The sequence below is a fragment of the Filicampus tigris genome, chromosome 20, assembly GCF_054856515.1.
Source record: "Filicampus tigris isolate MCC_2025a chromosome 20, RoL_Ftig_1.0, whole genome shotgun sequence".
Lineage (NCBI taxonomy): Eukaryota > Metazoa > Chordata > Actinopteri > Syngnathiformes > Syngnathidae > Filicampus > Filicampus tigris.
Genome location: NC_141236.1, coordinates 6,137,534 through 6,163,819, shown reverse-complemented (window position 1 = coordinate 6,163,819; position 26,286 = coordinate 6,137,534). Strand labels below are relative to the sequence as shown.

At 41.3% G+C, this 26,286-nt stretch overlaps 2 protein-coding genes and 1 long non-coding RNA gene across 14 annotated transcripts in view; 2 read left to right on the top strand and 1 right to left on the bottom strand.

Moving 5' to 3' along the window:
- Positions 1–14,768, top strand: part of lama2 (laminin, alpha 2) — a 111,061-nt gene extending 96,293 nt beyond the window's left edge. For 3 of the 4 annotated variants that reach the window (XM_086019244.1, XM_086019243.1, XM_086019247.1), the window contains exons 57-72: positions 1,089–1,244; positions 1,656–1,706; positions 6,790–6,941; positions 7,011–7,187; positions 7,849–8,032; positions 8,684–8,764; positions 11,616–11,728; positions 11,802–11,895; positions 11,982–12,077; positions 12,221–12,301; positions 12,408–12,485; positions 12,568–12,646; positions 12,771–12,902; positions 13,185–13,315; positions 13,377–13,596; positions 13,814–14,768. In XM_086019244.1, the coding sequence (XP_085875370.1) occupies positions 1,089–1,244; positions 1,656–1,706; positions 6,790–6,941; positions 7,011–7,187; positions 7,849–8,032; positions 8,684–8,764; positions 11,616–11,728; positions 11,802–11,895; positions 11,982–12,077; positions 12,221–12,301; positions 12,408–12,485; positions 12,568–12,646; positions 12,771–12,902; positions 13,185–13,315; positions 13,377–13,596; positions 13,814–13,974 (1,986 nt within the window). In that variant the 3' untranslated portion in view covers positions 13,975–14,768. The remainder of the gene's footprint in view (positions 1–1,088; positions 1,245–1,655; positions 1,707–6,789; positions 6,942–7,010; positions 7,188–7,848; positions 8,033–8,683; positions 8,765–11,615; positions 11,729–11,801; positions 11,896–11,981; positions 12,078–12,220; positions 12,302–12,407; positions 12,486–12,567; positions 12,647–12,770; positions 12,903–13,184; positions 13,316–13,376; positions 13,597–13,813) is intronic. The other variant, XM_086019245.1, reaches the window with a different exon arrangement.
- A 2,750-nt stretch (positions 14,769–17,518) lies between these two features.
- LOC147128015 (uncharacterized) lies at positions 17,519–21,314 on the top strand. 6 transcript variants are annotated; one of them, XR_015084039.1, is made up of 13 exons: positions 18,166–18,317; positions 18,568–18,653; positions 18,739–18,762; positions 18,869–18,947; positions 19,016–19,060; positions 19,386–19,570; positions 19,831–19,896; positions 19,961–20,133; positions 20,210–20,297; positions 20,405–20,622; positions 20,702–20,846; positions 20,931–20,991; positions 21,072–21,314. XR_015084039.1 is itself a non-coding variant. In XM_086019749.1 (6 exons), exons 1-5 carry the CDS (start codon positions 17,529–17,531, stop codon positions 19,832–19,834), a joined length of 375 nt encoding a protein of 124 aa, XP_085875875.1. In that variant the 5' UTR covers positions 17,519–17,528; the 3' UTR covers positions 19,835–19,896; positions 19,961–20,195. The 6 variants fall into 6 exon arrangements, 2 of the variants coding, with proteins under 2 accessions (XP_085875875.1, XP_085875876.1); XR_015084040.1 differs by lacking the exons at positions 20,210–20,297; positions 20,405–20,622; positions 20,702–20,846; positions 20,931–20,991; positions 21,072–21,314 and having other exon boundaries at positions 19,521–19,570; positions 19,961–20,195; XR_015084038.1 differs by lacking the exons at positions 20,210–20,297; positions 20,405–20,622; positions 20,702–20,846; positions 20,931–20,991; positions 21,072–21,314 and having other exon boundaries at positions 19,961–20,195.
- LOC147128014 (uncharacterized) lies at positions 18,167–25,888 on the bottom strand. Of its 4 annotated transcripts, none has more exons than XR_015084044.1 (7): positions 25,751–25,888; positions 22,620–24,335; positions 20,965–21,282; positions 20,722–20,813; positions 20,528–20,619; positions 20,391–20,452; positions 18,167–20,307 (listed from the first exon to the last, which is right to left on the bottom strand). It is a non-coding gene; the product is annotated as an uncharacterized LOC147128014 (long non-coding RNA). The 4 variants fall into 4 exon arrangements; XR_015084043.1 differs by having other exon boundaries at positions 20,391–20,428; XR_015084042.1 differs by having other exon boundaries at positions 20,391–20,619.
- Between the last annotated feature and the right edge of the window lie 398 nt (positions 25,889–26,286).

The window sequence follows — 26,286 nt, the reverse complement described above, 5'->3', positions numbered from 1 at the left end:
TTTGGGGACGTAGAGCTGCCTCTTTAATTGGATGCATTGTTTTTTCCAGAAGCTGTATGTCAATTAAGATGTTGGTAAATGACTTAAAGCGTAAGTAACATATTTTTTTCAAGAATATGTTCCCAGCTGGCCCACTAGTTGAAACGGGACATTCTGATTAATTTTGCGTTTGTGGAATATAAGTTGAGCAGCAAAATGCACTCGTTTTTAGCCATCTCCGGGGGCGGCCATTTTGTCTTCTGTCGACTGAAAATGACGTCACAACTGCTCACAACGACCAATCGCGGCTCAAATTCAGAAAGCAGGTCAGCCGTGATTGGTCGTTGGGAGCAGTTGTGACGTCATTTTCAGTTGACAGAAGACAAAATGGCCGCCCCCGGAGATGGCTAAAAACGAGTGCATTTTACTGCTTAATTTATATTCCACAAATGCAAAATTAATCAGAATGTCTCGTTTCAACTAGTGGGCCTGCTGGGAACATATTCTTGAAAAAAAATATGTTTGGGTTGACTTACGCTTTAAAGCAATAATGTGAAAATAATGTTCCCTTCAAATTTAAGTTTCATTTTTTTTTCCAAAGAGCAGTCATTTCTTAAAAACAACAGTTAATTTTGAGAAATTTGGTTTTTTTTTCCATTGCCGTTATAAGATTTAAGATACATCACGTGGTATTCGCTCAACCACAGATCACGACGAGTACTTAATTAATAAGTACAACTTTGATCAATAAATTGTAATACAGAGATGTCCTTTATGCTTGTTTTCCTACAAGTTACGCAAATGCATTTCACTGACTCCACAATGGACTTTTTCAAAGTCATTCAAGGCATTCATCAGGGTTTCTATTCACTAATGGAATTTATTTATACACTCAAGCAGCCATTGTATGTAAGTACAAAGAAGTTGAAAAGCCTTGCTTGTGTATTGGGTATGTTTACATTGGGGGAGTGGGGGTGGGGGGGGTGGAGCGGGGCGCCATTCCATTCTCCTCAAGTGTCCTTCCTTTTCCAAGGTTGTCTTCACGGCTTTGTGACTGTCACTGCACTTAAAGTAAAACGTGTCTAATGTATATCGCATATGTCTCATAGAACCTATACACAGTCAGCTTCTCCAAGCCAGGCTACGTGGAGCTCGGTGGGCTGTCCCTGGCGGTCGGCGCTGAGATCAGCCTGTCGTTCAGCACCTTGGTGGATACCGGCACCCTGCTGTTGGCAGTGGGCGGGCTTCCGCCCATCGGCCAACAGGTTAGCGGTCATCTTTTTTCATTCAATCATGCAAGACGATGAAATGTAGTGAATGTGCAAGATTCTAAATCCGGGCGTCGCCTGAAGAGATTAGTGAAGTTGGCAAGTGGACTGTAGGAACCCACAATATAGACACAATATAGAGATCAACTCCACCTAAGGAATATACGATTATCGAAAGCCAGGTGCTGATGAAACAATTAAAGGATTGTGGTCCTTATAAACCACCAAATGATGTGAGGTAGCTAAACTTCGAGGGTGTTATTTGCAAATAATATGTTTTGGAAATATTTAGGAAAGAGTTTTTATCAAGTAATCTGGCATGTTATTGTGCTTAAGAAAGAGTGTGCATATTTGGCAAAAATGTGTTCAACTGCAAACTTGAAAACTAAGCAATCCTGTCCACCACAGGTCCGTAGCAAAAATGTCATCTCGAAGAGGAAACGCAGGCAATCAGGAGAGGTGAGTTTATCGCATGCGCAAACACACACGCCTATGTGTACACACTTTCCCTAAGTGAATGCATAAGTGCATTTTAACGAGATTTGCATTTGCTGGCAAATGGACCAGTTTTCTGAAACATGAGTTGGACATGGATGCCAATAATCATGCGCACACACACACACCCATTACACTAAGTGTATGACTTCACCATCATTGCAATCTCATTGCGTAATGAGGTTTCACTCGGGTGTCGACAGCGCTCATTATAAGAGGCGGGCATTTTACGAAATTTTGCCGGTCCGTCATTTGTCAATGGCCTGGGTACAAGTCCATCATTCGCCAGTCCGTCACAGGTTTGTAATCGTCCGTCAGTCGGTCCAATACAATTTTATTTATACAGCGCATTTCATAACAGCTGGGGCTGTGGCAAATCATTTTATAAACAATAAATAATAACAAATAATAGTAATAATAACAGACAATAAAAAGGCCATTATGCACAAGTGTTGATCAATAAATTACCATAAAACAAACAAACACTTCAGCAAAATGAGCTTCCATAAGTTATTAAGTATAAGTTAAATTATACTATATGCATGCACACACACAAATGGTCACCAATCATAAATTGACCTCCGCTGTGAATTATTTGTTTAGTTATCACATATATTGTAGTCATAATTGTTGCTTGTGTGCAAAGATGTGTTGTGGGAGACGGTCTTAATGTGAGAGTATTATGTGCCCTGAAAGTGATCAATAGAATAGACCTAAAGATGGGGTCGCTTGAGGATTTTTTTTTTCTTTCCTGTAAAGCACGGGTAACAGGACACAGGAAATAGTATTCCATTTTATTATCACATCATATGTATAATGGGTATTATATCCCAATTTTGTATAATACAAATATGTGTTTGCATTTATTCTTGAGGCTAATTTAATGGTGCCGCGAAGCAGAACAGGAATGTCACTGTGAAAATTGTGGGTGCATGCGTGATTTAGCTGACGTGAATGCAAAGTGTGCGCGCGCGTGCGTGTGCGTGTATGCGTGTGAGGACAAAGGGTTACCTCTGGTTTATCCATCATTACTGGTTGTTGGGCTCATAAATCTATTTTTACTAACGACGCTGGAAGGGACGGTGTGCGCGCATGTGTGAGTGTGGAAAGGTTAAGCGAGGTTAAGAACACCATCAACTCAACTTGACCCTGACTAATGGATGTCTAAGAGCGGGACAGAGCGGTGGCGGCGGAGGAAAGAGAACAAGAAACAAAAGATGGAGGGGATTTGGAGGTGAAAGTCAGGCATTTGAAGGGCACGACACCATTCGAAAAGAAAATAGAGTATTGCGTAAGAACGAACGCCGGATGCATGGAGAAGAACATTTTGGGAGGCGGCCAAAGAGGAAAGTGACAAAAGAAAATGACGAACGTAGAAAATACATTCAGAAATGGAGATAAAACTTAAAACAGAGTCTGGGTTTTGTTTGAGGTTTCTTCCATATAAGGAGTTTTTCCTTGCCTCTGTCGTCATGTGCCTGCTCACGTGGGGTTCATTTGCTTTTCATATAAAAAGGTAGAGATTACATACTGTAATGTCGAAAAAGTGTGGTTATTTTCATGCTGGATGCATAAAATGCCTTGAGATAACTAAATAAAACTGTTTTGACTTGTGGGACTGTTCTAAAAATAGCTCACCTCTGATGGGACGATGACTATATTTACATGTGGTCAATAATCAGGTTAAGGTCAAAATACCGATTTCTGAAACATTCACAATCGCCCGTTGACACGCGTAAGCGGACAGAGTTGCTCCAGCATACATGGCAAATGAAATATCCAGATTTAAACATGAACGTGCATAACGTAACTACCTCGTTTGCGCTTGTTACTTTCTACCGTCACTAAAACACATTCTACTTAAAAAATGTATCTGGACCCAAATGATTTTATTTTGTGCAACCACTTGACAAAATAAAATAGAGTGAATTCAACCAAAAACTTTTTTCAGTGCACCGTGTGTGGTGTGCCCTGAGGACAGACGCAGCCGCTTGACAGTGACTTGCAGGCAAACAGAAAGCGAAATGACGATGCAGGGAGGAAGCTCGGCGGGGAATCCATAATCAAAACCGTCACGGTACAAAAGAAAGTCTGCGCTTGTGCTGTCTCAACTCCTTTGACCAACAACTTTTCTGTTCATGTTGCCTGAAAACAAACTGCGTCCTCTTCATCCACAAACGTTTGTTTACTCTGAAGTCACGTTTCATCTCGAGAGGTTTGACCTGGGAATATTCATGAATGAAATCAGCCCGTGTGTGATGTGTTCGCAATGTGGCTGCACTCCACACACTGTGCGTTCAAATCTGTTATACCCGTAATTTTTTTTTTTTTTTTCCCATCATGTGTGGGGTCTCTCAGGTTTTGGAAAACTGCCGACACTTTTAAAATCGTGGCGTGTGAACCAGGCTTTGGGAATGTTGTACAAGTGATCCTTTTCTAAAATGTAAACAATTGCAGAGATTTATAGAAATAGCACAATTGCTGTTGTTGATATGGCTGCTGTCTTGCCCATTTTAAGTTTTAAGGATTTTAAGCGTATGCCCAAAGGTTTCTACGTTGCGTCCACACAGAGTCGGTATTTTAGGAGCCCAAATATATAACGCAGGTCATGCGTTTCTGTGTATACAACCCATTATATGTTTGTTTTTTTTCCTCAGACGGTAAGTGCGCTAACACCGCCAACTCAAACTGGTGAAGCAGCAGTAGGAATTTTATTTGAAATGTCACAACTATAAATTACGCGTGGTATATTCTGTATTGCGCAAGCTCTTATTGGTCAAACTTAAAAACAAAAAATGAAAATACCTGAAAAAACAAAAAACATTTAAACTGCTGTTAGTAAAAGGTCATTTTTTAAATCAGCATCAAAAATATATTCAGGGACACAAAGTCATTTCGGATTAAAATGTGTTGTTGATCTGTGTTATTTGTATCAACCATTCCAAAGTTCTCCATATCGTGCAACAGAAGCATGCTGTTACCAGGAATTGTAAAACAATACGCTACAAACAAACGTACATTACATGTGACCCGCACTTTGTTACAGCAGCGGCTGTTTTTTTAAAGTGCTCCACAAATAAAATTGAGCAGAGCTGAATTGAGTTGAAAAGCTGACTTGAAAGTGTCAAATATGAAAGCCTAGCAAAGAGCGTGCCTTCTTTCCAGCAAACGTGGTTAGCGCGCAGGTTTTGTCAAGCACGTCAGTGTCTGATTTCATGCTTGCGTGTGTACACGTGTCCTCCGCTCGCCGCGCAAATGTATGTTACCGCTTCGCGCGTGCTAAGAGTGTGCGTCTTTTTGTCCGAACGCGTGCCAAGTGACGCTCTTGCGCGCGTGCGTGCAGCCAGCACGGCGAGAGGCATGTTGTAGCTACATCTCGCTTCAATTTGTCCCCCGACCTCAAATTGAAATTCCATTTTCAAGTGGTAAATTGTCTCCCACTTCGCCCTGTGGCACACAGTGAATTAAAATTCAAATGAGCCTGACCTTGCACCGCTGCTCTCTACCACCTTTCTGTCTCTTTCTCTCGCTCCCTCATCTCTCTGTCTCTCTCTTGCTGTTCTGCTCTCTGCCCTCTCATCTCGTCGCCCTATTATCCTCTCCTCAGCGTTCCTCTCATCTCTTGTTATCCTTTCCTCGCCGCTTTCTCCGCTCCTCCGCCGCTTCCCCAATTCCTCTTCACGGACCCACGCTCGCGCACTTTTCCCCCCTTTTTGCCTCTCCTCGCCGCTCTTCGGTCCTCTCGCTCGTCTACCCGCCGACTTTGTCTCCTCTTGGCCTCTCCGCAAAGGTTTAACGCACGTCGGCATGCAGCTTGACAAGTTAAATTTAAGTTGAGAATCAAACGGTCAAGGGTTGTACTTTGTTTTCCCCTTTGCCGCACTTCATTCGATCAAGTGTGAAAGCATCATCGTGTCCTCTTGCATATTTGTGGTATGCTATTCTCAAATTCACCTACTCACTTTTTTTTTATACTTATCCTCTGTTACTCGCTGAAAGATGATATTAGATTTCTACTAGAAAGGTAGGATTTGTTTTCTCTTGGGCATGACTTTAGCGCCATCTTGTGGCATAATAGAAAAGCTGGACTACTTTCCTATCAGAAAGGTCTTTAGCACCATCTTGTGGCACCTTAGTGCCGAGAAAGTACAGTATGTTGAAGTTCCACATCTTGACTGAGTCACAAGCTTTACGTGCCAGGGAGGAGCAAAGTGAGGACACGCCATACATTTTTATAAATCTCTTCATGGGATAATGACACTTTTCTAAAATGTAAAGTAGTCGCTGTATGGCTTGTATAACAGTGAATTCATGATATCGTCCAAAAAAGCTCAGCAAACAGCCATTAATGTCTAAACCGCTGGCAACAAAAGTGACTCCACCCCTTAGTGAAACTGTCTACATTTGGCCCAATTAGCGGTAACCATTTTCCCTCCCTGGTGTCATTTGACTTGCTCATGTTATAAAGTTTTGCGCTCTCACTCACTCTCATACAGTTCACTGGAAGTTCAAAATGGCCTTCATGTGTAATATGGAGCTATTTTGAGCGCACAGTAAATATACAGTTATACACGCTTTGCATCAACACACCCGAAAACCATTTAAGAATATGGCGTTAACCAATGTTTTCTTAACTTGTTCACTTCCAGACATTTTCAGACCCTCTTTTACATTAATGTTTGAAAAAAATTGAAAAAAATATAAATAAGGTCCTGGGATTGAATGGCTGGACTGTGAAAAGACGAATAAACCCGTCAATGGCAGTGAATGAGTTGAGAACCCTACACAATACCTGACTGGAATTATTGGATATTTTTCAGTTGGGCCATTGTCCTAACATCCACAATCTACCTGCAGAAATTCCAAAGTTGCTCTGAGCAATTATTATTCATCCGAAATGGCTGTAGAGTGTCAGCAATCGTCAGCGATTGGCTCTTAATCTTGTGCTGTTGCTGAAATGGATCCATTTCCTCTTAATCACTATCAGGTGGTCCTCAGCGTGTGATATCAAGGCCTAATGACGTTCAATCCATCCTCTCTCCCTCAGCCCTTCCTCTCTGTGATGCTGAACAAAGGCTCCCTGGAGGTGCTGGTGTATACGGGCAGCCACAGCCTGCGTCGAATCATCAGACGGCCCGAGCAAGGCACCCTGAGTGACGGCAGAGAGCACTCGCTGCGTATCGAGAGATTACCCGGCAGGTTAGAGAGCCGCGGTGGCGCATGTCTTCCAGGTCTTTTCATTTCGGTGACCACTTGCCTTTTCATCAGATCCTTTGCAGTCCAAGTGGATGAGGAGGTAAAGAGGGAATCTCCGCTCCCCAATGACCAGCCAATCATCTTACAGCGTGTATTCCTCGGCGGTATTCCTGCCGAGGTGGAGCAGACATCCAACAGGGCCAACGTCCCATTCCAGGGATGCATATGGAATCTCATGGTCAACTCCGTGTAAGCCATCGCGACATCATCCACGGTTACTGCATTAAATACTTTTGGCTTTCCGACGATGATGTTCACCAAGGCCCAATTGATCGCGCCACTTCACTTCATTAGAGCTGAGATGTCCACCTTGACCCTGCTGCGGCAAATTCCAGCAGGGCAGCCTTCGGCATGACGACGGCAATACAGTCTTTGTCTCTTTGTGCCTGGTCGGCAGTAATATATCCGTCCAACTGCATAAACATATTCATGACTCTGATTGTGCCTGATTGTCCGTCTCTAACCTCACTTCACCCCTATTAACCCGTCCCCTCCCCATGCGATGCCTCCTTGTCCCTCACGAGTCCTCCAGACAGGCTGCCTGTCTATTTCATGCATATCACCATTGGATGTAGATTTGACGGGCGCTATCCTGCGTGGGGTTATTGATTTTGCACGTACAGCCGAACTGAATGTGAAATTGGCATTTTCAGTTTTATCTGTACTTGACTGATTGATCATTAGTGTAGAAATGGAGTTTAGCGTACATGTATTTTCCTCAAGTTACATCAACACGCGCCGTCGTTCATTTCAAATCTTTTCATTGAAATGTTTTGTCCGTTTTTTGGTTCACTCTGCTGCATCAGTTAGTGCCATTTTCAACTAGCTAATCTCCTCGTCCCTGTCACAGCCTGTCAGACTTCTCCCAGGCGGTGTCCTTTGAAAATGCTGAAATCGGCCAGTGCCCCAGCCTTGCCCCGCTCGTTCCTCTTCCCTATCCGACAGAAGAGGCTGAGAAGGAAGAAGAAGCGGCCAAACCGCACCGCCCCGCGCCCACGCCTGCATTTGTTACATCGCTTCCTGAACTTCCTGCTGTGAGTGATCCAATCAAATTATGATACCCTTTCCATACTAAAGCCTGTTTCTCATCATTAATACCAACGTTAATATTGAAGAATATCACGGACTCCGCTGATATCATATCTTAGCTACCTTACCCACCATAACAAAGGCAAACACATGCCTTCATCGTCACACGACGAAGGGATACAATGCATCCGTGGCCTTCCTGTGTTAGCTTAGCGCTCCATCACGCTGCACTTGTACAGCCCATTAAGTGTTCTTTATTGTCCCTTTAGCCTTGAGCCACTAAACTCCTTCTCTAGCAGCCGGTCGTGCACTGTCAAGTCACACTGATGCGCAAGCTAACTGTGCATGCCAGCTATGCTTTATGGGCCTGCAGGAGCCAAAGCAGTATGCGATGCTAATAGTCGGCCGTTTGTTTTGTATGCTGAACCTTGGCCTTTAGATACATTACTGGTTAAACCCTTGATATAGCTGGATGCAATACTTGAGTAGTTTAACCTTAACCCAAGAAAGAGTGTTATAGTAGACTGTAAAAAAAAAAAAAAAAAATCATTCTAACCATCATTGCATGGCTAATGCTGCTGCCGGTTGGAGTGGCTACATGTGCTTCCTGGCCGTATCATATAATCGCCTCCTTCCCGCCCCCTGATGACTGACAGGAGCCCACAGCAATTGTCGCACCTGCCGCCATACCCACTGCTACACCTACTTCTGCTGAAGCCTCGCCCACTGCTGACACGGTATACACACTTGCACACAATTGACCATGCAAAATGGATTTTTTTTTTTTTCATCTTTCCCCAATGGGTAATTAAGACAGAAGTTGCACTGTAAGGATTACTTCCGCCTGTAGAACATCACAGTAGGTAGGCTTGCGCAATCTCATCACCACAATGTGAGTGCCATAAAATTCTGTCTCGTGACCACACTGATATATATGAAACAAAAAAATAAATAAATAAATAACTGGTTTTATAAGCCACTTATTTTCCACAAACCACACAGTGTCCTCTGGTGTGCACTCTTTAGCCTGGCCTGTGGCCCCCTCTATCACTGAAGTTGCCCATCCCTCCCCCTGTGGCGATAGTATAATTGATGATATCAAGAAAAAGTTTACAGTCAGCGAACTACATTAAAGCTCAAAATTTTTAAAAAAAATCCACTAATTGGGTCAGTTTGACCCAACTTTTTAAAAATGGGTAGTTCTGTACAAAACAACCCAAAAAATTTGACTGTTTTGTAAAAAAAAAAAAAAAAAAAAAAAGGTAAAAAATTAGTGGCTCGGTCCATTTTTCACCCAACATTTTGTCATTTTTAACCCAACTGTTTTTTCGAGTGTGAGCAGATACTGAATCCTGATCTTTGTCAGCAATATAAATCCGCTTCATCTCAACTTGAAAATACTTTCAAAGAGGCGGCTTCTCCAGAGCTCCAAGTTAAAGATAAATGTATATTAATCCTGTGAGGGCAATTAGGGCTAATAGAATCGTCTCGCGTGTTCTAAACTTTACACAGTTGCAGCTCAAAGACCATAAAGAGGTTAGAACAGTATTAAGGCATGTAATGAGCACTCATTTACAATATGAGCAACATGGCAAAGTCTTTGAGTGGTTCTCTCTGGAGTAATAAAACATTGGGGCTAAAGATAACTCCTAGCGGCTGAAAAAGTGGCTCATTTCGACCGTATAATAAGTCTATTCTCTAAAGGAAACCTGGTGGCAACACACACACACACACACACACACACAGTCCACATGCATGCATACATACACATCCAAAATCGTGACTTAATGACTTTACTTTCAATCGGTGTGACCTCCAAGAAAAGACTAGCCGCTCTGAATGGAGTATCATCTCCTCATTGTTAGCCACAGAGGAGATGAGAGAAAGCGAGGGAGGAAGAAGAGAATAAAAGGGCATAGGAGGAGGAGAAGAAGAAGACGACGACGAAGGCCCCGGCCAATGACGAAGAGGACTCTTTCTGAAGACGGCTGCTTGTGCTATTTTTTTTTTTTTTTTTTTTTTTGGGCTTAATGGAAAGCCGCAGGAGAGGGAGCGGAGGGAAGAATGAGAAGGCGAGAGAGAGGGCGAGAAAGCTTCTTTTGTGAGAGGGAGGCTGGGTGAGGTGGAGAAAGAGAAGAAAGGCAGAGGTTGAGCAGGAGCGGATATGAAGACAGAGCATGATAAGAGGTGAGTGTCGGCGGTAACAAAGCAAGGTCGCCGTGCGGGGAATGTCTTCACTTGAAAGAGAACAAGAGACCAGAGGAGATTAAGATACACGCACACACACACAAAAACACACTCAAATAGTGTCTCTAACTTTTGTCTCACAAGTATGCAGGTGCAGAGATAGGAGGAGAAAAAGCAATATTTGAAAGGGTTGAAAAAGAAATGAGGAAGGAGAATTAACTAGATTAGGGATGGGCAACTGGTGGCCCGCATACAGCCTGCGACTATGCTCTGAGTGGCCCCTTGATTAATTTAAAGGAAACAAAAATCATGATTCTGTCTAATATTCATTTGTGAATTTGGAATGATATGCAGGACAAACATAGTACCTCAATAATTTGGTGTGAATAGATTTTGGAAAAAAAAAAAAAGAGTGCTAGCCCCTAATGTTGGTTTGCTGTTCAGCAGTTTTGTGCCGTCCTTGAATGGTCATTTTTACACACGCGAGCCCTTTGCTCTGGGGGAAAAATGGATGGTTATTTTTAAATTTTTCAAACCCTTTGTTGTTGAAGACTGGACCTTTTATACATGCAGTTAGAAATGTAATATGAAAATGTAATATACTAAGAGCACATATTTTGGCCCCCTATATCATTTAAGTTCATCTCTGGACAAGATGCCCATAGAGAAATACACTAGAATGCCATTATTGATTAGCCGTGATGCCATTCACTAAAATTTTGTCAAATGACTTGCAGCAAAACTAGTTTTGAATAAAAGTATTGCCCAACACAGACAATACCTTTGACCTCATTATGGAGTTGCTTAGCCCAGTTGAGTATCTTGACACTCTTCTTCTGTTGGGCACCTTCAGCTTACAACTTTACTTGTAAAGGAAGGAAAGGAGGAACACACAGATGAGTGACGATCAAAATCAGAATCCTCAGAGATTGATCACACGTTGAAAATAAGGAGATGACAAAAGATACATGAAACCAAAGCACAGACATAATGAAAGAAGAACAAGGCAAGAAGGTTTGAAGTCAGGATGAAACTGGACAGAAAAATGAAATGAAAGAATTAAAAAAAAAGGTTGCGGGACAGGAGGCAAACTGATTAAGATGAGATGAGAAAATAGCAACAGATTTATGAAAGAATTATGAAATAATTGATGTCTCGTATTGCAACAGTGACACCTTGTGGCCACACATTAAACTACGTGTCAGCATAAAACTGATCAAATCTAGGAAAACGCTTCACTGACTACAATTTCACACAAGAGACCTGTTAGTGTTTTATTGACATTGTCAACGATATATATATATATATTTTACAATCTGCTCATTATTGTGGCTGTAAACAGAGTCAGTAAACTGACAATGTTGTCCGAGTTTCTGACATGTTTGACATGCTCATCTCCAGGACTCGTGCCCCTCGGCAGTGGCCCCCGTAGCACTGGAGAAGTCCTACCAGTTCGGTCTGGCCAGAAACAGTCACATGAGCTTCGACTTCGATGACGCCAAAGTGAGAGAAAGGTTTGTATTTAGAAGCGGGGAGAAATCAGATATCGATTCGGATATTGTTTTCGTAAATGTGCGTGTGTTTCAGGTTAATTTTAGAGTTTGAGCTGAGGACACGGGAGGAGTCAGGACTTGTTCTCTACATGGCCAGAATCAACCACGCTGACTTTGTCTCCATTCAGGTATCAAGTTGAACACTTGTTTCCACTGGTAATAGTACTGTATTAACTTTGAAACGCTTGTCATCCACTCCTGTGTGATGGTGCAGATCAAAGATGGACAGGTGTGCCTGGGTTACGACCTCGGTCATGGCAACACGTCTGGATGCGTCCCCTTCTCCATCAATGACGGCAACTGGCATAAGGTGGGACAGCCACGCACTCGGCTGGTTAGGCCGTAGTTTGAACATCAAGTGTAAAAGGCTATTAGTTGGAACTGAATTCCTTTCTATCATACGTCTTGTTTTATTATTATTATTATTATTAGTTTTTTTTTTTATTCTCTCAGATCCGTGTGGCTCGAAGCAAGCAGAGGGCTCTCCTGGTGGTGGATGGTCGATACAGTAAACAGATGATTAGCCCCAAAAAGGTTCATCACTTTTATGATGATTACTAGTATAAGTGCCAATAATGCATTTTGTGACAAGAAAGCATTTGAAATCACGAGTCCCGTTCCTTTGCTTGTCATTTTAAAGGCTGACTTGTTAGACGTGGTGGGAATGCTGTACGTTGGTGGTCTACCGCACAACTACACCACCAAGAGGATCGGACCGGTAATGCAAAGCAAAAATATGAGTAACAAACGTATGAGAAATGTACTAAATCAATTCTGAGACGGCAAACCTCTGCTTTTAGATTCTTTACAGCATCAACGGGTGCATGCGTCGCTTAAAGATGGTGGGAGGTCCTGTCAGCACAAAGGCTGCCGCTCCGGGTAAGAATGCTTTTTTTTTTCAAAGGCCCCTAAAATGTATTCCAACTATACATCTGAAGGCATTTTCGTTTTTCCGTGCATGTTCATGATTCATTGTAACCCCCCCCCCCCCCGGATGTCCCAGGTCGTACCGAAGCACTTACTGAAGACTTTAAGCTTGACATGGCGACGCCAACGTGGAGTCACATGATCGGAAGATGCTTTGCTGCCACCGAGCCAGGAACTTATTTTGACGGAACTGGATTCTTGAAAGCGGGTGAGATGACACCCAGCAACATAAATGTATATATTTATTTCAGATGTAAGAAAAATAAGTCTACAGTTAATCCCTGCAAAAAAAACACCTTTTTCTGGAATTAAGTGCCAATAACTCTGCATAATGCATTTTTTGCCTATTTCTAATTAACTGTAGTGTATTCACTGATGTTGAAGTGGACTATATATTTTTTTTAGAAAACTCTTCCTGGCAGGTGAAGTAAAGTTTTATTTTATTTTATTTTTTTTACTGTAATCGGCTCATTATTCTTTCCTTTTATAGTGTCCAGCTACAGAGTGGGTCTCGACGTGTCCATTGCATTGGAGTTCCGGACAAGCAGAACTAATGGCGTCCTTTTGACCATCAGTAACCAAGGCAACGATGGACTTGGTCTCGAGATTGTTCAGGGCCAGGTATGAAGAACCATTTAAGATTATATAAGACCAAGACCGATCGATGCGAACCTTCTTTTAGCTGCTCTTCCACGTGGACAACGGCGCCGGGCGCATCACGGCGTTGCACGTGCCCGACGGCGACGGCTTCTGTGACGGCCGGTGGCACACTGTCGTCGCCAACAAGGTTCGCCACAGGGTGGAGCTGCTGGTGGACGGGAAACAGAGCCAAGCTCAGAGTCCCAACGCACGCTCCAACACCTGTGACACCAATGACCCCATTTACGTGGGAGGCTACCCGGGTATGACGCTAACACACAAAAGTCAACGTTACAAAATGCAGTACGGCAAAATTAGTTCGCCACAGTCCAGTGGAATGCTAAATTCAGATGTAGCGCACATGTGAAGTAGGCAGGAAGGCAAAAGCAGCGTTAGCTATGTAAACAGAATGCAGCCAGCCATTCATGTTGAAGACAAAAATTTAAAGTATTCAATCAGCATTGTACTTGTTATGTCCAGACGGTGTTCGTCAGGCAGCTCTGTCCAGCCGCACGTCCTTCAGAGGTTGCATGAGGAACCTGAAGATCACCAAAGCCTCAAAGGTCATGGAGGTGCACTTCAACAAGGCTTTGGAAGTCAAAGGAGCCCAACCGCTCTCGTGTCCCACCATTGCTGCTTAACAGCCGAACCAGCCCATAAAGCTACTTGGTATTTCCCCAACGCTTGTTAAATGGAGCGCGTCCATTTGGGTAGGGACTCTTGGTGGTTTTGGATACTGACTGACTTTGATGCAGCTTGATTTCAGTCTGGCTGAATGTACAGTCTGATTCAATAAATATGTAATGGCTCCTTACCAAAGTGTAGCATAATCAACCGTTTTGTGTCATCGCGCCATTTCGCAACAACGTTCACTCAAAATAATGATAGTAAATCGATCTATGGTTTTTGAGTTTCCAAATTTAAGTGAAATTCACTTAACTTCATCGAAAACAACATTACCACTTGACTAATTTGAGTTGAGTTGGATCAAATATTGTGCCTTTACAAAAAATAATCACATGTGGTGCGCACTGCATCACATTTAGAGCTGTCGCTAATATTTTTTTTAAATAAAACTAGGCGCAATCGGCTAAGAAACATGTCAAAAATCATAATCCAACCATTTGTAATACATGGTAATGAACTACAGTTAAAATAATATCCTAATACATTTTGTGTTGGTCTAAAAAATATACCATACCAATATGACTTCCCTTCCTTATTGTCATGTCTTATCTAGGTTTTTCTTTTTACTGCACAAATTCACACAGTAACTCACTTGGCTTCACCAATCAGTTGACCTCCTTTCCTTTTCTTACTTCTTTCCACCTATTTCCAAACTGTAAAAGAATGAATTCTGCTTGTTTCTTGCTGTGCAATTGACCACACGTTTGTCCAAGGTGCTACATGAATGAATAAAGCAGGTTTACTTGATTGTTGACTGGCTTCTCTCTGACACGCGTTTAGCTGTACTGTGGCTGCTGCTCCAATTTCTTCATTGGGACCTTAAGCCTTACAACTGCGTACTTTTTACAAGATAAGAAGTAATCGTATACTTAAATACGCATTGGTATGCTTTTATCTGCGTAGTGATTGTTATTATGTACGATGAGTGACATTCTATTCGTTTTATGGGTACTGTACATTTTGAATTTCGAAGTGTACCTCAATCAATTTCCAGGAGGTAGCGCTGTCGCAACAGCAAAGGCAATGGTTAAGTAAGCTCAGTCGAGATCAGGAGTGTTCTGAATACATTGTTGAGATTTTTTTTTAATGTTCGTATATGAATAAGCTTAAATTTTAGGTGTCTCACTTTGCTCTAAGAAGCTATGCTGTGGATGGAGAATGTGAGATGGACCACCTTTTCACATCAGGATTTCCTCAATTGTTTGTTTCATTTAAAATAAAATATAAACAGCTCCCAGCAATAGATCCACTAACATCAATGGACATCCAAATGAATATGAGATTTTTTTTTTTTTAATTTGTGGCCACGTTATTAACATACCACGGACACAAAATGCTAATGTGTGACTATAAAATAGTCACATATAATGGGTGCACAAAATACAAATTTGTGAATTTGATTCACATGACCAACTTTGACATCTGGGTTAGCAAATGCCGCACATCTTCGCTGGAGACCTCCGTGTCTGGTGCCCTGAAAGACAAGTGTCTTTGCATAGTCTGTCATCTTTACCCCTGCAATGGCAGCTTTTCCACAATATTTTTGTTGCTTATTACCAGCCTAAAAGAAAATGCAATCTTGTGTGTCACCATAGTCTCCCTCATTTTTGTCCATGCAGGCTTGTTTCATGAGTTAATTTTTTAAAGATAAACCTGCTGAAACACAATGCAAAAGCAATACCTGATTTTCAATGGTTAATTTAAATTAATTTGTCATTTATCTATTATTATTTATCATTATTTATTATTATTTTAAATGTTTTTGTTTACAATCGTGTGCTCCGACTATGGTGATAAAATTAATAGTATATCCCACAATCCCATGCGGCGGGGCGTGCTTCGTCTGCTTTGCAAATGCGGCGAGTGAGTGTAAATATTTTGATAGTTTCCCCGACTACAAGTTTTAAGTGAATTTTTACAATTTATAGCGACGGAGAAGTACACTTAGACTTTAGACAGGCAGGCGATTGTGGAGATTTGGATCCTTAGAAACGTCAACAGGAAGACTGGATTACTGACCCGAGGTATGCTATCGATCTTGTCAAATATGTATGTATATATGTTCAATACACAAGTCTGTGTACAATAGTTAAACGGTAGTAGTCATCTGTATTCAGGCAAATTAACTGAACGAAATTAACTTAACGTGTTCTCATCGATACTACATTCAAGATGATAGGGCAGCTGGACACTTTTCAACCACTTCTACAAGTAAGAGGCAAAAGTTCTTTCTTCAAGTTGTTTAATTGTCACTCCAAGCTTTTGTTCCATGCAACGCCGGCGTATGAAATAAGTGATTAAACAACGAACGCCCACTAGCTAAATGCTATCATACAGTAAAAGGCAGACAAGCTAACCGAAATGAGCACCGATGTTACGGTAAATAAACCTTTAAACAGCAGCGAGCAGTCCTTTAAACAGTAGCGAGCAGTCCAGGGTGTTGTATCATTATCTCCTTCTGTGATAACTATTAACGAGGACACGGGAAACTGCGTTTAAATGCTAAGCTATCTTCAGAATGCTAAACGACTGCGATGTGCGTGCCGTGTAACCATGGCAACGGCTAGCGGCGTGCAAGAGGTACTATATAGTTTTTTTCGTCGATCGCTTTTATTTTGGGTGGGCGTCAAAACCCTGGTTTGTAATTACTTTCAGAAGGTTAACGAAGCCTTTTCGTCGCAAACAGAAGCATATTCGGTCCGGCATGAGTTTAAGGCTTGTTTTGTCAATATCAAAAGGATCGCACCATTATCTGAGATTTTATGGACATTACAATTTTCTTCTCCATATGTGCGCACTCAAAGATGAAAATGCTTAATGTCCATACAATGGTGAGGTGATTTGTTTTTATATTTTAAGAGATTTATGTGGGCACAAGTTGAGATGTGCACATTAATTTTGGTGGCGATTGGTCCTACCAATTTGGTCGTAGTTTATTCTCGCTCATCTTTTACACGCACACACTGGTAAATTTGGGTTGGAGGTGGTGGTTTTGGGGGGTAGGGGTGGGTTCGATGAGCGGTGGTGTATATTCACGATGACACGTAATACTTTGGGGGCCCTCGGAAAGTCTTCCCATGTTTCTCCCCAATAGTATTAAGGGTTATTGGTTACTATTATTAAATTTAATTTCATCATGTTTCGTTGTCTGTTACAGGTTAAGGCTACAGACGTGTCGGACCAGTAACGACCCACCCACTCCCCCAACCAACGAGACGCTTCTCAACCTCCCAGCAGTTGCCTTTATCGACAAAGCATCTTGTCTGTGTTTAATTCAAGCACTTTATTCACGATCACCAATAAAGCAAAGTAACGAACTACGCTGCCTCTTTGTCATGTTCGTCTTCAATTTCAAACCAAGTTGACTTTGTAAACTCTCTCTTGATGGATGACATCATGAAGTTAGTGGTAGTAAACACTGCTGGGTTGGGGGTTATTTGTTAGGTCATCACGCAGTCCACGTGGAATGTCAGTGGTGTAAGTGAGGTCATCACGCAGTCCACGTGGAATGTCAGTGGTGTAAGTGACCACTTCACGAGAGATGCCAACCATCTACCCAATCACATTAACTTTTTTTCATGTAACTGAGGAAAAGCGGGCAATGGCTGTATAGATGTTTTTTTGGAAGACTGCAGGGAAAACGCGTCCAACCACCCGTTGACTATATTGCAAGAACAAAATTTCGCTTTTTCTCCATCCAGATGGCCGAGTGGTATAAGAACGGACTTGGTGTTCCGGAGGCACGGGTTCGATCCTCACTCTTTGCTCCATTTACAAATCAAATGGAGAACAAAGCAAGAATCGAACCCGGGCCTCCCAAAGATCAAGCTATAACACTAACCATTCGACCATATCAGATCTTCTTGGACGGTTTGGTTGTTTATATATGTACATTAATAAAGACATTTGGTCATCACTGTGGCATCATATCTGATATATACTACTAAGAGGGACTAGGTTTGCAACGTGGCGGTGGTCAAGCGGTAGTCTACACTACTTCACATGTAGGTAAACCTGGTTCGAGCCCTGGCAGGTCTCTATGACATTATTCCAATTATTTCGCTCCAGTTTTTTTCCAATGTAACTCAACTTCTTTACTAGCGTCGACAACTTACCTTTCTGTGTAAAATAAGGTTTTTTTTTTTTTTTTCCCCTCTGGAAGTGACGTCATCACCGGAAACCTATTTAAGTCGAGGAAAAAGATACAAATTCTCTGCTGCTGCCAGCCTCGTGTCGTCCTCGTCCACCTGCTGCTCCGCACACATCTCCCACCACAAGATCATCGAAAACATGTAAGGTGAGTGCTCAAAATTTAATAGCCTCTTTTAATACTCACTGCTGTTTGCTCACTTTGAACTTAATCACTTTTGGCGTGCTCACGCCTTGCCGACATGGCAAGCTAAAGCGTTTGCTCTAGCATTGGTAACGAACACTTTCTACGACTTTAAATTGTACCAAAACGCGTTTTTGCAACGTACATACCGATACACGGATGGACGCAATAATTTAAATATTTATTCATGGTTAAGTTGATGTTTATTCAACAGTGATGCAGCTACTTTGTGTGACGATCTGACGAAGCGTTTGCTCAAACCTTTTCCATCATCTGGACGAAAGTGCCGTTTTGCCAAAGGTAAGTAGACAACGCTTCACAATTAAATTGAATAAATTTAAGTATATTTTCATGCATGCGTGTTAACTATCATTTCTGTTCACAGGCTTCCATCTAAAACAACGACCAGGTTGACTGCAAAATGCCACAATTTGTCTTTTTATATACGAGATATCATTATTAAACAGACTAAATCACATATCTTACTGTGTGTTGATTCTTATTTCTGTCTACAGGCTGAGTTCTTAAACAAAATGGCTGACTTCCTGTCTTTATGGGACGCTGCGTCATGAGACCTTTGCATGTCTACCAAATGTCAGGCTGCTAAACCACTATCTTGTCAGACTGAGTATTTTAAGTCGAACGCTTGCGTTGTCTTTCAGGCCACCATGCCGATGAAGAGGCGTCCAGCTCTGCTCTACTCCCAGGTAAAACGCAGTGTGCATTTATAAATGTGCAAATGTTTGACTAATTATTTCAACTTGAGCTAACCAAGGGGCCTCCTGTGATCTTATCAATCAGCGCAGGTGTGTCAAATCAAGGTCCAGTTAGTGAAAACCCAGCCACAGTTTGACTTGCGCCACAGGTGCTTCCACTCAAGCAGCTTCTGGGGAGCTCGTTTACCTGCCGGTTGAGTGGAAGCACCTGCGGCTACAGCCGGACTGTGGCAGGGGTTTTACTTTCTGGACCTGGATTTGACACCTGAACCAGGTGGGAACATGGACTCAATGTCAACTTTAATGTTTGCTGCAGTATCACTCCAGGAAGAAGCACCAGCCAGGATTCTGGATGTCACCGAAGGAGGCTCAGGAGATCCTTTGTGACTTTCCAGCAGTGTCCCATCCAAATGTCTGCTTTTTGTTTTTCCTCCCCCTCTTTTTTCTGCAGTCATGCCAAAACTTCATTGAGAGCTGTGAAACAAGATGGCAGGGTGTAAGGTGAGCATTTTTTTTTCTTTGCAGTCAGGACACGCATCAGGGGTCTCAATCCTGTTCCTTGAGGGCCGCTTTCCTGAATGTTTTGTCTCCCTGTTGCAACACCTGATTGAAATGATCAGGCTCCTAAAGAGCTTGCTGATCGTTTGAATCGAGTGTGTTGCAGAGGGGCGCAATTGAAAACTGGCAGAACAGCGACTCACAAGGAACAGGATTGAAGACCCTGGTCAACAGGCTAATTTTGTCTTGCTCTTGTCCACCAGGTGACGCCGAAGAACCTGATCAGTGCAGCATGGATCAACTTGTGATGTCAGCTCCTCTTGGTCAAGGTTGGGACTTGTTGCAAAAGAAATTTGATGACTCAAAGTACTTGACTGTTTTTTGTTGTTATAGGTGGCACGATGATCAAATTGCTGACCGGCTACACAGGCCACAAAAAACTCTGCAAGTTGAAAGGGCACTCTCCTGCTTTTTCTTTGGCTTGGCGTGCACTTCAGCTTCCATTAAGAGTGCCATCAGGGATTCTTCCACCTGCTGGGCAAAGAAATTCTCCGGAAATGTGGAAGGTCCTCAAAGATGCCTACAACTTCAATATTAAGACATGCAAATAAACGTACTAAAAATAACAGCTTGTCTGGTCAGTTTGTGGTATTTGCAAGTTTGTCCATCTGGGAGAAGACTCTGCACCAGTCCAGAGTTTCAGGAGCTCAACCAGCTGCTGCAGTGCAAGGTTCCAGTCTCTAGTGAATCAAAATATTTTGAAGAGTTGTCATTAAAGGTGAAACACCACATATGCTGTTGATGCCATAAGCGTTTGGGCTACCTTTTTGTCTTTAGGTCCACAAGCTAGCCAACTGACGACTTGACCATGCAGCAACGAGGAGACTTTAAATTTCATCCAACTTGTCTCCACGGTGTTCCAGATGACTGCATTTCAGGTTAGTAATATTGTCTACTCACATGTTCCTTGTCCTGCAGATGGCGCCACTGGAGTGCTACGAGCTGCAACATGACTCAGAGTGCGTCTGCAAAGTCAAACGTTGAGGCCTCTGCTGGTAAGAAAACGAACATTTCATTTCAGCGAGCATGTTCCAGTTGTCTTGACAAAGTTGAATGATTTGTTCTTGTGTCCAGTGTGGCGCATGTTCGAGTACCTGCTCACAGCCCGAGACCAGCGACAAGCAGCAACACTTTTGCCTTGTTGCTTGCTCATCCATGAGGTGTTGAAGCCCAACTTGGAGGCAGCCTGAGAAGAAATGGAGACATTCACACTTGGACGGTAGGCACTTTAAAAAAAATTTCACTGCACTATCCATGATAACCTTTCTGACCCAATACTTTTGTTTTTTCTTTCCCTTTTTAGGTGGCAAGGAACAAGATCATCCATCATAACGCACCTGTTAAGACTTGAGTCCTGATTGCTGGTAGGTTTCTAGCCCTAAACATCTTCTGCACCAGACGTTGACTTAACTTTTGACTCAGATGTTTTTTTTTTTTGTCTTAGGTCCACACGCTGCTTCTTGCTGGCCGACCACTTCGCAACGAGCAGACTGTCATCTGACTTGCAACTTTGTCTTCTTGCTGGCCGACCACTTCGCAACGAGCAGACTGTCATCGGACTTGCAACTTTGTCTTCATTCTTCTTGCTGGCCGAGCATGCAGCAACCAGCAGACTGTCATCCAACTTGTAACTTGTTTGTTTGCGATTGTCTACTCTGCAAAAGAAATAAAGCTTGATTACAAATAACACATGACCTCTCAACTTCATTCTTAGACACATCACATAATACTTGGTTAAAGCTAAGTAACAAAAAAAAAAATTCTAAAATTTTTCTCATTTTTATTTTCCCAAATTTTTTTTTCAAAATATTTTTCAAAATTTTTTTTCCCAATTTTTTTTCCCAAATTTTTTTTTGGGGGGAAAGGAGGTGTGGCAAGGCTGGAATAAAGCCTTCTGATTCGTTGATGGGTCTGGAAGTGGGTGGAGCAATGCGGATAAAAGGCTGTGATTGGATGAAATGTGGGTTGGACTATGCAAATTAGAAGCGCTGCGATTGGTGGAGCTGGAAGTGGGCGTGGTTATGCAAATTTGAAGCGCTGTGATTGGTCGGATTTGCAAAAGTGGGCGTGGCCATGCAAATTACTGCAATCTGATTGGCTATGCAAATTCGAGCCGCACCGTGATTGGTGGGTTCAAAATTGGGCGGAGTTAGGGGCGGTCCTAGCAGCAGATAGGTTTTGGGAAGGCACTTTTGAGTCTTCAGGTCAAAGTTGCACTTCAGTCACTACATGAGACGCAAGTCTTTTACTATTCCCCTCAATCTCACATGACCCAAAGCTCGATGAATTTCAAGATTGCTCCAGTTTTGAGTCATGAGGAGACAAACAGGAGTAGTAATGTGACACTTGTGTCCACAGTAGTCGTGACTGACGTGCAACTCTCACCTCAAGACTTCAAGCGGCCTTTGGAATAGTTTTCCACTGCAGCAACCGACACGCATGAAAGGCTTCAAATGAGGGCAGATTTACCAATAAAACACAAAGACTGCAAATCAAGTTGAACTATTTATTGGACAGGGAAGCTAACATGACCATTTAAAAGCATTTCACCAGTCAATGTTTGTGTGAGCTAACTCAAGTTGCACACACAGACATCCACGATGAAAGCTGCTTGACGAGCTGATGTGTGATGTCACTTACTTCAAATGACACATTTAGGTGATGGCACCAAAGTGGGACGTGAGCACACTGGGACAAAAGCTACGTGTACAGGCACAACACCATCATCACACACTGCTCTACATGTTTTTAAAAGACACTGATGTGAACCAACTTAGTCAAAAATATACTTTTTCTTTTTAAATGTGACATCATTTTTTAACTAACTTGGCCCACATCATTGTCATTCAAAAACATGTCCAGAAGTGTCTGACAATGGTGTCGTGCAGTGCATGAAGCAGAAGTTGAAGTTCAGTGCACTCACGTCCACCTTGTGGTGCGATGTGACATCACACATGAGCTCGTCAAGCACACGACACTGCTCAATACTCACAGCGGTCCAAATGCAGCTTGGCCTTCCCTTCCGCGTGTCCCACAAGTCCGTCGGCTGCACCTTTGAGCACGAAGCCTCTTCCATCCATCTGGTCAGGCAGGGCTTCAAAGTCCTCCAACTGAAAATACTCCGCCCACGTGTTAAGATAGAGTAGTTTAATATTGTTCAAAGATACACAAAAATTAAAACTACTCCAACAGGCAACAATCTGATCCCCTTGATAACATTCCTTTAACTCACCTTGTAAGAATGCTACTTTACTCTTGTCATTTTACAACACTCCATTATCTCATAAGTATTACTTTACATTTCCAAAATACAGAACTTTTATTAAAAGTACACAACTTTTTAAATTGACGATGTAAGATTACACATTCTTGTTTGTTCTTTTTCCCTGGCCCAAATAATGCTTTGTATTAGAATGTGAAATTATTAATTGGGGAAATAGCAGATTAAATTGTCCATTAATACAATTTTGGACTCTAATTAGGGCTGTCAAAATCAAAGTCTTAACTCTGGAGAATAATTTAAATTTCATAAAGCGTTAACATAAAGTTACTCATTGGAGAAATCCAAAATAATTTGTGCACTTTGCAAAGCCAAATTCAAATACCACTTTACTTATAAATTAAAACACAAATTAGTATATACAGTAGACACTGGAAAACAGCAGAAAAGTGTCAGGCTTACGTCGGATCAAAAGTCAAAGACTAGAAATGTGTCTTCAAACAGGTTTTAAAAATGGACAGAGAGGGGGCTTGCCTGACATTGAATGGAAGGTCATTCCAAAGCCAAGGAAGAAGAAAAAGAAAAGGCTCCATCCCCGATCTTTGTATGAAATTATAGTGATAGTATATAGTATAGTATATAGTATATCTATAGTGAAATTATAGAAAAAAATTGTGATTATGAGTTGTTAAATTTTGCATTAATTACTTCAAATATATTAATCGCTTGACAGCATTAACTCTAATATATTTTTTTTTAAGGATCAATTTAGATACGTCATGACATTCTTAATTTAAAGGTGTTTTTTATTTATTTTGAGATTTCCCATTTATTTATGATAGAATTTACATTTCTGTAATGGCTCATCTATTTAATGACTTATTCACTGCAATCGCCAGCATAAAAAAGGTTTGGCTAAGTTGTTGATGTTGGGGTGCAGGAGGCTCTTTCTGTCTGGCAAAGTCACGCCCCAGCACACTACATTTATTGACATCATACAATTGGACAGCTCTCTCTTTAAAAACTGCCTCTACAATCAATCTTTATGGGTGGTCGCCAGAGTGGTAGCCAACCATAACCTTGGTAACTTGCTTTTTTTTTTTTTTTTTTTTTTTTTTAAACACAGAGGGGGTAGAAAAGTCACAACATTTTTGCAAAAAAGATACCAAGTTAGCAACACTGAGAAGCCCGAGCTGTAGTCACAAAGCCCCAGCTTTTCTCTGATTGCTTTAATACAGAGAAATTACATTCATTAATTTTAAACATTAAAGTATTGTAAAATTAGTGTAAAATGTACATAAAAATAAACTGTATATTTTAATGTACTTCAATATTTTTTTCTAATAGGTCTAACAGACACGATTTAAACTAAAAGTACATTTATTAGAATAACAACATTGGGTGTCATTAGACTGTGCCGGTTTCCCTAATGTTATATGGCATAATGCTACACAGTAGAAAATGGAAGGAACAAGCAGTATGCAGTACCTTTGAAGAATATGTTGATGGTGAGATGTGCAGGTAGACGACCAGCAGCAGGTGAACATGGGGAGAGATTTGACACAAAATTAGTCACACAAATGAATCCGCGATGTTCACGTGTTTTTCAGATCCACAAATATATTCGTGATTTTCACATGTGTTTTTCATGTTGTGTGTGCATTTATCATGACTCTGCGGGTGAATTGTCGAAGGTGCGTTTGTGGCTCAGCGGACACCCTCATTTCTTTTTGACACAAACGTCATGCCGTTTCCAAGATATTCCCACACTGGGGGCTGGCATTTCAATCGCGCAAACGGCAAAGTCGCTCCAACACTTATCTCCATTTTTTTTCATTTTCTTATTTTTACATGAATGGTGTTTCCGCGTTACAAAACTGAAATCACAAAACTGCCCATAAATGTATCTGACTTTCATAAGCAAGTGTTACACTACTGGAAAATGGCATTTACCCACAACTTTAGTCCACATGGTTCCACTTTATGGAACAACAGAACAATAAAAATAAATCAAAAAACTCGATTCAAACAAAAGGTGGTATGACAAGGGAATAATATTTGTAGCTGACCTTATGGATAATTCTGGATCAATTATGCCACTTGACTCTTTTCATGATAAGTATGGAATATAATGTTCTTATAGAGAATACAGAAATGCTATTCCAGCCCCCTTAGTTGGATGTGGAGCCATGTGTTTTTTGTCATACAAACAATGAGACGATCGAACATCTTTTTTACTCATGTCCAGTAGTCAAATTATTTTGGAAATATTTGTTTGATTGGCTAAAACACAATATCGTAAATATTACTCCCTTTAATAATGAACAACTTATTTTATTCAAAGATGAATCCCCCCGTTGTCAAATTTGATAACTATAATAATTATACTAGGTAAATACCATATTCACTCCAGCAAATGGAGAAATAAGTGCCCGTCACTCAAATGTTTCTAAAATGAGTTGAACAAATATTTCCAATCTTTAATCCTAAAGGTAGAAAAAAGTGAAAAGATAAATACTGTGGTGGAAACTGCAAAACAATATAATTTGTTTGAATGTGAAGAGGCTCAATAATTGTTACTTTCAAATTGTGTTTTTACACACTTAAAGCAATTTTTGTAAAAGACATTTTTGAAAAAGCCTTGCAATTGTTCTTTTTCGGTTTTAATTTATCAAGACAATGTTTTCTGAAGAATGCCAGATGTTTTCCTGGTCGAGAATGTATATAAATAAAAGATGAAAAATAAAGGTTTTATGATAGCTAGCGAGCTTCCAGTGACGTACCGAGTAACAATAAACAATCTAGAAGGCCTCAGTGTCGTAATTATGCTCCTAAATAGTGTACAAACATACTTTTGTACATAAATGGCAAATAGACAGCTTAAAAATGTTTGAATTACTCACTGAAAACACAGCTGCCAGTCACCGGGAGACTTGGTAATTGGACTTGGTACTTCTTCTTTATCTGCCGCTGTTTCTTCTTCGTCTTGTTTTTGGCGGGTTAAATCTAATTAGTGCATATCGCCACCGACTGGACAGGAGATCGCAAAGGCATTTGGCAAGCAATGTTATACTATGATGTTATTCATCTACCGTAGGTCAAAGCCTGTGTACGACTGTACGGTACAAGGCTCAATTCAAATGGAAAGAAAAGCGTGATTGTGAAAATTGTGCAACGACTCCTCTGCTATACTGTGAATTTTTTTTTTTCTATTCATAAAATTGTTACTTTTTAAAAGATTTGTAAGATATTAGTAAAATATATATGTATACCTGTTCCTGCATCTACAAAAACAACAAACAGACAAAAAAAAGGCAAGTGGAAGTCTCAAAGCGGTGCCTTTATGTATAAAAAATCTTCCAACACCAAAAGGCGAATAAAAAATATTTTAATATTTCTGTTGTTACTAACAGGGTCACTATTGTATACACACGATACG

Bases quoted from the DNA above. Each gene is read 5' to 3' on its own strand.
- LOC147128015 (XM_086019749.1), top strand. The intron at 18,313-19,015 runs GTAAGGTGAGTG...GTTGTCTTTCAG, and splicing joins CACAAGATCATCGAAAACAT to GCCACCATGCCGATGAAGAG. The intron at 19,061-19,385 runs GTAAAACGCAGT...TGTTTGCTGCAG, and splicing joins CAGCTCTGCTCTACTCCCAG to TATCACTCCAGGAAGAAGCA.